The 11,126-nt window shown below is 35.5% G+C and overlaps 1 protein-coding gene across 1 annotated transcript; it reads right to left on the reverse strand.

Annotated features, from left to right (window-relative positions):
• Window positions 1-9,657: 9,657 nt before the first annotated feature.
• Window positions 9,658-10,400, reverse strand: LOC113231380. The gene is made up of 2 exons (XM_026465675.1): window positions 10,301-10,400; window positions 9,658-10,113 (listed from the first exon to the last, which is right to left on the reverse strand). Exons 1-2 carry the CDS (start codon window positions 10,334-10,336, stop codon window positions 9,829-9,831), a joined length of 321 nt encoding a protein of 106 aa, XP_026321460.1. The 5' UTR covers window positions 10,337-10,400; the 3' UTR covers window positions 9,658-9,828.
• Between the last annotated feature and the right edge of the window lie 726 nt (window positions 10,401-11,126).

The following is an 11,126-nucleotide window of genomic DNA, read 5'->3' on the forward strand; positions in this document are numbered from 1 at the left end:
TAGTCTGTCTGCACGAGATTTTATATCATTAGTGCATAATGATTTATGCTAATTAACTCATGTAGGGATGTGTGTGATGTGCTTTACAATAAATAAAATAAAATCAAATAAAATCATTTATTTCTTTGTGATACACAGGTTATCAATTTGTTACAAAAATGAATTTTGAATCACAGTGATCCGCCTTATGGCATACAAAGTTTTCTTAGTTTTAGTAATTCTCATGCAATAATTTGTAATATTATTATAATCATGCAGTCCAATTAATGCAACCTAATTCTAATGAAACATAATAACTTTAGTAAAATAATAATCAATAACAAATTCATAATATTAAATGTAAATTTTATAAGAAATATTCAATATTATATCGTGTCCTATAATTTAGGTAATTAAATAATAATTTCTTAAATTCTGCACAATCATTGCAATTCCTAATTTCAAGTGGAAGTTTGTTATATACCTTCGTAGCCATTACTATTACACTCTTTTGAAGTAGAGCAGTTTTACATGATCTACTTTTCAGTTGGTGAGAACGGAAGGCTCATGTGACGAATTCAAATAAATGAACATGACGCTCTACGAAAAGTGAAATTTCAAATATTTATAAGCTTATTAGAGTCAATATTTTCAAATTTTTTGAATGTGGTTGACAGCTATCTGTTTTTTTTCAAGAATACGTAATGCAGTTACATTTCGGAATAACATTTTTTTAATGCTCATTGCATGCGATAATACCAGCAGCAGAACAATAGGAGCACTGGAGCTCCTTGTGAAAGCGTTCGTCCAGGGAAGTACTGCCACCTTACTTATTTCTGCCACCAAGCAGGAATGTTAGCATTACTGTATTCCGATTTTGAAGGGTAAGGGTGCTGGTGACATTACAGGCACATGGGATATGTCAACTTAGATCTCAGGGTGACGGGCGCATTGGCAGTGCTCCTCAGATCTTTGTGATTTAAAGCTCTGAGAGGCACTAATTGTTTTGGACATTCGTGGAGCATACCATCAGGTGCACGACTTGTTCGTCCAGTTACTTAATGATAAAAAAAACGTATCACTACATAGTTATATACCTAGCTATTGCTAAGAGTAGTACATAGTTATATATCTAGCTATTGCTTGCCTACAACATTATTGAGTAGTACCTTCTGCCATAGAAGAACTACTTTTAGATATTAAGTAATTTCTGATGAACATACATGAATAAACGTATTTTAGTTAGCGCAAATTTTAATTATAATTACGCAGCAATATTCATTTACTGTTTATAAAAAGTAGAATTTATATTATACGCCGTATGGTACAACCTGCGTTGTCGTTTTAAAACAGCGCATTGTTATAATATCTAGATAAGTATCTTAGTAAATATTTATCAGAAGTGTCGGGTGTTCCTCAACCCTGTCGTCGTCACTGACAGCAATAAACCGAAAGCAAACAATACGACTGCTCATTTCCTGTAAACAATCACCATGTGTTCACAGAATATTTCACATTTCAAAGCCGCTTTTATATTAATTGAGAGGCCTATCATATGATGTCGTGATCAGTGTAACAGAATAAAGGAGAAGGTTTATGTAATGTGATGGCAATTTGAATTCTTGGAATATGTATTTTCCAATCGTGTGCATCCTCATTACTATATAATATCATTGGTATTATTATGTCGTTAACATTGTCACTTCTTACAAGGTAAATGGTAAAGTCGTAAGGAAAAGTGACTTGGGATGTTATTTGGCCTTCCCATTATTAAATTAATGTAACATTGGCAGACATTGGTAATATGTGAAAGACATGTTGTTATTTGAACTTATAAAAAAATGCTAACATTTATCTAAGTAGCTCGCAACGTCTAGGATTGGACTGTAAATATCGATATATTTGGTATTTCGACTGGTTCTGTAAACTGAACATTTTTAACGTGTCATAAAGTATTTTTTATTTTCTTTAAATTAATTTATATCTATACGTTATTGGTAGGTCAATGAAGTTGTGTATATTTTGAAGGGTACAGTCAAGTATAAAAAAACTTTATTTCCCTACAAAAACTTTGAGGTCAGAACAACGAAAAGTAGAAATTTGCGTACCATTACCACCATTTCCTTTTATTTAAGGACAAAAACGGAACAGTATATTTCAAATAAATAGTATGTTTCAACCAAAATTCTACAAATTGATAATAAAGAACCTAGAAATGTGTAGATTTACGAGGTTATGTAAATACCTATGTAGCCTAGCCTGGCTAGTATTTAAAGCAGCGGTATAAATAATAATCAACTCAACTCAACAAAATACTCAACATAAGGGAACCCTGTGTCGCGGGTGCAATGGACACACACATAGACAACCACAAATTACACTCAAACGCATAACAAAAATAAACAAATGTATATACAATACTATACAAATATTTCTCCTGGCCTGGGTATCGAACCCGGGACCTCTGCGTGGCAGTCCTGTATGGTAACTGTTCGGCCGCGAAGGCAGTTACCACTAAATTAACCACAAAAGTTAAATTTCAGGGATGTAGCTACTCTTTTCTAATTAAATTAAACAGAAACCAATACTGTCAAACCAGAAAGAGAACCTTTTTGAAAATTTGTTGCATGGTGTTGTTTTTCTGCTGCGTTTCTGGTAGCAAGTAGTTAAGTTTCTTTGTTTCCTGGAAAATTACCGACAAAGTCTGTTTATTGTTTTGTTTGTGCTCAGTGGAACAGTACATACATAAGTAACTATATTATATAGTACCTATATTCTACTTGTGCAGTTGCGTTAAATGTCTTTGTATAAGTAGAAAGCCTTTATGAATTGCGTGCTCTGGAACACACATGCATATGTTTACATGGCTATATCTATTCAAGTTTTTTTATTATACTTAATGATGGGATGAACAATCCCTGCACCTGGTGGTAAGCTACACGCCTGTCCATTATGAGTTGCAGTACCGCTTAGAGTTTTAAATCGCAAAGATCTGAGAGGCATTGAATTGGGTGAACTCTTTCACAAGGAGTTCTAGTCTGCTCTCCTCTATAATTAACGCATTTGCGTTTTGGCAACTTTCGGGATATCGACACATACCTAACGTTTTTTTCTTTTCTTGGAAAAAGTCAATTACGCTTAACTTTTAACTACTCCGTGGCCGAAGAGTTACCATGCCGGTCTGCCACGCCGAGGACCCAGATGCGATTCCCGGGCCAGGAGAAATATTTGTATGGCCTACATTTATTTCTCGCGTGAGTTTGGGTGTAATTTGTGGTTGTCTATGTGTGTGTGTCCATGCACCCGAGACACAGGGTTTCCCTAGTGCGGGGCTATGTCGAGTGTGTGTGCGTTCTTGAATGTGTATGCGCGCTGATTTCGCTTAACAATAAAACTGAAACTAAGTAAGATATTAAAAAACCGAATAGAGGGGGTTGTAGATCTTGTTTAGCTGGTTCTAAATATGTTATAACTCAATTTAGCTAAAAAAACGTCGATTATGTCAGTTATGATAAGAAGGGCAGTACTGCCGGTGAAGTTTGTTTCTAATAAGAAGGAACTATTGTACGCAGTTTTCTTGCTTTGTGTAAAAATATTCATTTTTGTATTTACCGTTACATAAAGGTAATGGAGAAGTTGTAAGGCCGAAAGTATTTAGAAATGTATTTTTTTGTCTTCAGATGTTGCTAAATATCATCAGCAGCATATAATCGGTGTTTTCTAGGCGAAAGCGCCATCTTGGACTTTTTTAAGGGGAACATGTTTTAGGTTTGAACTACCTTTTTAACCGACTTCAAAAAAAGGAGGAGGTTCTCAATTTGACTGTATGTTTTGTTTGTAAGTATGTTACGATAACACCGGTATTTGTGAACTGATTTTGATGATTCTTTTTTGTTGGAAATAGGATACCTCCATAGTAGTCCCATTTAATTTTGAAGAAAATCATCCACCTCTAAGGCTGGCTGATTTTGCTATTCTCCAATTCAAGGCGTTTTTCTCTCAGTATACTTTGAGTAGTTAGAACCGATTTTTATTATCTCCTGTGTCAAGTTTCGTATAGTGGCAAACTAGGGGATGAATCCGGGTTTGCGCACTTTCCGGTAACCGATTTCAATAAAACTTGGCAAATAGATGTAATTTCACGTACATTTGAGGTCGGTTTTTTTAGTACTCTGTACTGAGATTATATTATTAAAATAAAATTTTGGTTTTAATGAACTTTAAGATTTAAAATTGAATTTTGAACAGGACGTAAATATTTTAAAATATTTGCGAAAAACTGAGACATGCTACTCTGTTTTTTTTTTTAAATGGCGCTTTTGCCTTTTCTACAAAAACAGCGACTATAATAAACCTGATTATTCAACGGAACAATGTCATCTCGTTCTCGGAGTAACATAACCGCAGCCGTAAAGGCGGCAATTTTAATGCGCAAATGGTAATTAATATTTCGAACAGTTTACGATTATGTTTCTGTACGCCACAGCTGTTGTCAGTCCTGAATTTTGTCGATGGGTGGGTGGACTCCGTGATACGAGAATCGTACTGGCTATTTCTCTGTAAACTGCAACAGCTGGCTACACGTCACATCGAACGGAGGTTTCTTCCAATAAAACTGGTGGTGCCAGTGAATAAATTCATTCTTCAATAAATTCTTATATATGCTTTAAAAAAACATAATTATATTTGTATAATTATATATACTTACTTGTTTTTTTAAACCAATGTTTCGGATCTTTTAGAGGTGTTATAGTCACGGCTGACAGAGATGGTACAGTCATCAACCAGTTATGTCTAATATTAATGCAAACCACCTTAGTTGACGACTTTACCATCTCAGTCCCTTGAGACCATCGTATAACAACCGCGAAAACCTAAGAACTTGAAGCGTTATTTGTAAAACATTAACAACCTCGTAGGACTATATTACTAATATGTTAAATAACATTTCGTACAAAATAAAAATATTTAAACAGATCGCTCCAAAAAAAGAAAGCATTTATTTAGATTTATGTTTTGTAAAAAGTCATGGAATGCAAGTCGTTGTTTATGATGTTAGTAATATAAATAAATAAATATAAATAACGCACACATTCATAGCCCCGCACTAGGGAAACCTTGTGTCGCGGGTGACATGGATACACACATAGAACACCACAGATTACACCCAAACTCACTAGAGAAATAAATGTAGGCCACATAAATTTATCTCAACAATAACACAAAATAAATAAATAACAAAAAAGTTTTTTGATCAATTTCATTTTCTTTCAGCACATTTACTTTGCGAAAATTTTAATTAGTTATGTGACACGCGTGTTTGGGTACGTATTTTATTTCGAATTCCATCGAGGAATGCTATAAAAATCTGTGGCATGGAGATTTTGCTATTATTAGATACTCGCAGAAGGAGGGTTTGATCTGGGTCGTCACGTCCCGTACAACTTGGGGAAAGAATTTTTATTAAATGAGCCAATATTTGTTCATATAGCAGATAAAATCAATACACTGTCACTTATACGATTAAATTACTTTTGCTAAAAGATTTTTTCTCTTGTACGTGATCAAATAAAATAGACGGTAATGTTATGATTTTGTTGTATTCGTCTCTTCCTAATTGAACTTAAATGACACATTCTCTGATAGTTTGTGGTTGTTGTACCCTTGATAAAGCCACGTGTGATCACACGTCAAGAGTGATATGAACGCCATAAAAATAGTACTATACATATATAACTATATGACACAAATTTTGAAATTTTATAACTCCTTTCCTATTTAAAGTACCGGCACGCTATGATGGCCTTTGACGTTTGTCGGCTCATTAAGTTTCGACGTTGAAGGAGCAAATAGATGTATACACTTAGAATAATAACGCATAGAAACCTAGTCCGCACACGCAAAGTGAGGCAAATTGCACGAGCGGGCGGGCCTTCAGTGCTCAAGATCAACTTGCATCGCGAACAGATCAAGAATTTTAGCTAAAAATGACGAAATGTGCGGTAAATGAGTGTAAAAATACGTCAGACAAACACAAAATAGATACTGACATCACATTCCACAAGGAAGTAACGCGTTTCAACTTGTATTTTTATATAAATATTCACTAAAACCTAAAATTAACCTACTACTAAAACTAGCCTACATGAATTTGATTTTTGCCTGACTTGTGACAGTTCGTTTGATATGAAACTATCATTCTATGCAGTCAATGTTCTATGCGTTATTATTCTAAGTGTATACAGATGTTATCAATAGTGACGTGCAGTAAAATTAATAGATGAATTTTACGACACAAATCGTCATTTGTTCTTCGAAATTTGAAAATTTTTAAAATGAAATCTTATAGGATCGATCTCGAGCACAACTTCTACCTCCGGCAAACTCGCGTCAAAGCTCAATGCAAAACAAAGCAGTAGCGAATTGACGATATATTAAGTAAACATTTTTATTTTCGTTTTATTAAAACTTTTTAATCTGCTACCCATTGCAGTACTAGTTATAAATCTAAAAACTTATAGATGCGAGTCGCATTTGATTATGTTTTTTTCGATAATGAATTGAGATTTGACCTCACTATTGTAATCTGTCAAACCGCCATCATATCGTACCGGTACTGTAAGCCTAAAAAAGTTATAGGTGAAATCGCAGGTACATGGGAGTTGTCAACTTATGGTTCAGGGTGACGGGCGCAGTAGAAGTGCCCCTAAGATCTTTGCGATTTAAAGCTCTGAGTGGCACTACAACTGTTATGGATAGGCGTGTCATTTACCACCAGACTCACGACTTGTTCGTCCCGTCACTTGGTATCATAAAAAAAGACCAATTTCATTCGTAGAAGCTTTAAACCTTTCATTGCAGATATATGTAGTTAATGGCTAGATGATGAAGATGATTTTAAAACATGATAAAGACATTACTCTTGCGTTCAAGTAATTTTCAGTCGAAGCTAAATATGGTGCATTTTGTTAAGTTTCCAGTAGAAGCTAAATATGGTGTTTTTGGGTCCTAAAATTGTGGTAAGCAAAATTAGGCAGTACTGCAATGACGTTACACAATTTAAATTAAATGTTTTAGTTTTTTATATTTCGTTATATGTCACTACGTTTGCATAGGTTAACTTTGGACATTTTTTCATGGTTTTTGTATTAGACCCGACGCCCATTTGTTGGTAGGTCAATGCTTTAAAACGAAATATTTTATGATTGGAAGAAAATCATAGCCAATAAAGTAACAATACTATTGAACAGCATTACCTATTCCGTGCATTGTCCATTGCGTCGTTAACTTAATTCGTATTTCTTAAATCAATGTTTATCCTTTGAATGCAAACCGATATTTATAATAATGCCATTGGTTACAGAAAAGGTACATTGCACGTAGAAGATTTTACTGCGTAGAAACTTATAGTGGCTAGTCAATAATAGAAAGTTTATTGTTTTATGTTGAAAACATATTGCAGTGTTCGCTATAAGTTTCTTATTGTATTTTTGTAGTTTATTGGGGTTCACTTTATTGAACTCGGAAGAAGACATATAGGACAATTGGTTTAGTTTTGATTGCGGACATTATTATTTGGACCCGACATAACTGATGTCTCTCTAATATATTTATCTACATTTGTCAAGGAATGTCAGGTGCATAATTTGATAAAACTAAAATTAGCTGGTATACAATTTCAAGTGATCTTTAAGAGAATTAATGTAAAATATTAATCATATACCTATGAAATACTTTTGTTGATTTTGTGCACTCTAAACATTTGCGAACGAATCAGAGATGATTCGTCCAGTCTCGCGTCGACGGTGGAAAATCACCATAATCCGCACGCGACGCCTCCAAAGAGCCTGTGTCACTCGCGGTACAAACGGAGTAAACGGGTTATTGCTTCCCAACATCATTTATAATTTTTATTATTATTGCATCACTTGCACCTGAATTTCTGATGACTATGGAAAATATAACTGTAAGTATTCCATTTTGGTCGCGTGATGCTAGAGGGCATCAGCGTATTTATTGATTATTGATGCGCTACATAGCCTAGCTCCGGCGCTGATAATAATCGTATGTATTCTGTTTCTTTGTATACAACACAATTGCTAGAAGTGGAATTTAATACATTATTATCTGTTAAAATTTATTATCTGTTATCTTCTGTATATTTAGTAGCAGTAGAGCTCCTTGTGAAAGAGTTCGTCCAGGGTAGTACTGCCACCTTCCCTATTTCTGCCGCCAAGCAGTAATGTCAGCATTACTGTGTTCCGGTTTTGAAGGGTAAAGGTGGGTCGGGACGAACAACGTCCCGACACCTGATATCATAAAAAAAAAGTATATTATCATCTGTTGTTGTGTGATAACTGATAAGAGAGCATTGTGGCGTGGTAGAAGATGTAGTGACAAAGACAGAAAGGGATGCTTAGATGGTTCAGACATGTAGAGAGAATGAATGAAAGAAGATAGAATAAATAGATTTATAAAGCGAGTGTGAGCGGGCAAGGCGAACTTACTATGACCAAATTGAGGTCATCTTAAAGAAGGGCTAGGCCAAAAGTACCCTTAGGGTGCGTTCCCATTATGTTGTAACGTTTTATTTATCGTAGGACGACTATCGCGTCTAGCATGTTCCCGTATCACTACTATCTGTCGTGACTGTGTCGTGGACGATTATTTTATCGTGTTCTGTTCCCACGAGATCGTGACGACAATTTATTGTTTCACGCCTTGTCGTTTGCACGACTGAGTTGTTTCATGCACTGCAGTCGCTTCTATGTTCTTTTGGAAGCCAGTAGTGTGTGTTTGCTTCCGTGTGAAATGGATGAAGATGAAATTATAATAATGTGTTACTTTTTAAAAAGGACGAGGAAAGGAAGAGGAAACAATCAAAGAAAAGAGATTTTTGAGTACATCCAATATTATGAAAAAGAATTACATTAGGATTATGTCAAACGTTTACAGATTAACTGAAAAGTGATGAGAGAAAATTGGGACTATTTAAGAATTTAATATTTTGTAATAATATGTATAATTAAATTCGAACAAAACTCAATTCACAACAAGTTTTTAGTTGTAAATAGTTTTTGCCCTCGATTTCAGGCATTAATGGGGTTAAAATTAAATAAGGTTACGATTTAAACCCGGCGTTCATAATGCTTCAGGTTAAAACCCGGGCGCTTGCCCATTTCTGGTGATCGAACGCTAGCGAAGCGAGCCGAGGACGCGGGGTACGACAGGGGAGAGTAGAGAGCAGAACACGTGCAGACAACGATAAATAAAACGTGACGACAATAGTAGCTGCGACTATCTGTCGTCACATTTTTTATCGTAACGTTTTATTTATCGTCAGACGACAGTCGTTCTAATTCTTCCCATTGTCACGACAGTCTGTCCTCGTAACGACAAAAAAGTCGTGAACGACATTCGCAAACAAACGTGAGTAATATGTTGAAATAATATTGGAAAATTATTAGTGTGATTTCTATATATATTTGACGACAGTAAAAATGTATAAAAGCAGATAATATTGTTTAGATTAATATTTAAACTGTTTATTGAGCATCTTACAGTCCTAAGGTAAATAATAAATATCACTTAATCAAGTAGTTATTTTAGATTAAGGTATTAAAAAAGATGATTAATATTCATCTAAAGTATGCTAAGTTTATTTGTTGGGCTACAGAAGAGTCAAAAGTTACAGAAAATGATACTGGAAGGTAAAGCAATTGGACGCCTATGTACAAACGATCCAACCCCACGGAAGGTCATTGTCATGGTGTGTTGGATTATTTCCGTATAACTACGTCCATTTTCAAATCTGAATAAAGTTGTAAATCTAGACATCAGATGAATAGTTTAGGCATTCACCGCAGGAGCGGCGCACTCAGCAGAAGGAGTCGCTGAGCATGCGCCAAGATTGCAGTAGGGAAGAGTGGGATCAGTGCAAGCACGTTGCAGACCGCCAATTTTAGTGCACACCAGCCTCGTAGTGCAGTCCAAACAAGTGGAGCCAATAGCTGTGCATGGGGTCCACTGGGGGAACCAAGGGGCGGACGCCAGCCATGGGGGAATCCATGGGTTAAGACCTCCGGGAGCTCCAGGGGGACCGGCGGCGCCGGGTAGCGCTGCTGCTACTGCCACCTGTAAAATCACAAAATTGTATTAACTGCTTAATCGAGAATGTTCTTAACGGACGTGAAACTTTGTTCGCAAATGTTTTATTTATTTTTTTGCAAATGTGTCTTTTTATGAAAATGGTGCTGCAACATTTTGCAACTATCTACTCAACATTTGGTTCTGATCTTTGTAATGTTATTTTAGAACTTACCACAACGCAAAGAGCAAGAAGGACGTTGGAAACCATGCTTAATAGATTTTAAGTGATATCGATGTAATTCGTTCGTTGCGAGCTCACAGATCGTCTTAATGTATTTTGCTGTTTTGCATGTGTCTTTATAGTTGGTATTGTTTGCTTTAGTATAATAATGACACCTTGTTAGATAGTAATGTCGGTTTTCCCAGTGGAAATTAGTTGGGCAAAACAGATAAGTTTAGTATGGTTGGCAAACAAATAACGAGTAAGCAATTATATTTTATATTTTATTTAAATCAGGTACCTATGATCCATATAATATATACGTTAAATACTGACATACACGTAATAAAACATAAGATAATATAAAAATATTAATATAATATAATAAACTAAATAACTGATTTACACGAATTGCACTTGTAGGCGACGTGTGATGCAATATGGTGTCTGGTAACCGACCTCGGAATCGCCGCTAGACAACACCCTTCGGCCAAAACTCCTCCAAACGCTCACCACAAAAGAAATAAAATATATGTTGTGGCGGGACTCTAACCGCTCTACCCTCAGGATGTGTTTGGCTTAAAGCCACACACATCCTGAGGGTAGAGCGGTGATGCCTGATGTCCTCCACCATCTATGAATTACATTACCTGATGTTACAAGTTAACTGTACATTAAGGACCTGGATTTCAGAAAGTGACTTTTGTAATATCAATGATTTGTTGCATTTATGATGGTTGCAATGAACACAACAATATATAAACACATACGTACAATGCAACATTCAAATACAACAAAGAAACACCCAAACACAAAAACAACCCACGCATCATTTCCC

This window comes from Hyposmocoma kahamanoa, unplaced genomic scaffold (genome assembly GCF_003589595.1).
Source record: "Hyposmocoma kahamanoa isolate Upper Pololo Valley unplaced genomic scaffold, ASM358959v1 65, whole genome shotgun sequence".
NCBI classification, from domain to species: domain Eukaryota; kingdom Metazoa; phylum Arthropoda; class Insecta; order Lepidoptera; family Cosmopterigidae; genus Hyposmocoma; species Hyposmocoma kahamanoa.

Excerpts from the sequence above, each read along its gene's own strand:
- LOC113231380 (XM_026465675.1), bottom strand. The coding sequence starts at position 10,336 with ATGGTTTCCAACGTCCTTCTTGCTCTTTGCGTTGTG. Across the intron at positions 10,114-10,300 it reads TTCTTGCTCTTTGCGTTGTG|GTGGCAGTAGCAGCAGCGCT; the intron begins GTAAGTTCTAAA and ends GTGATTTTACAG.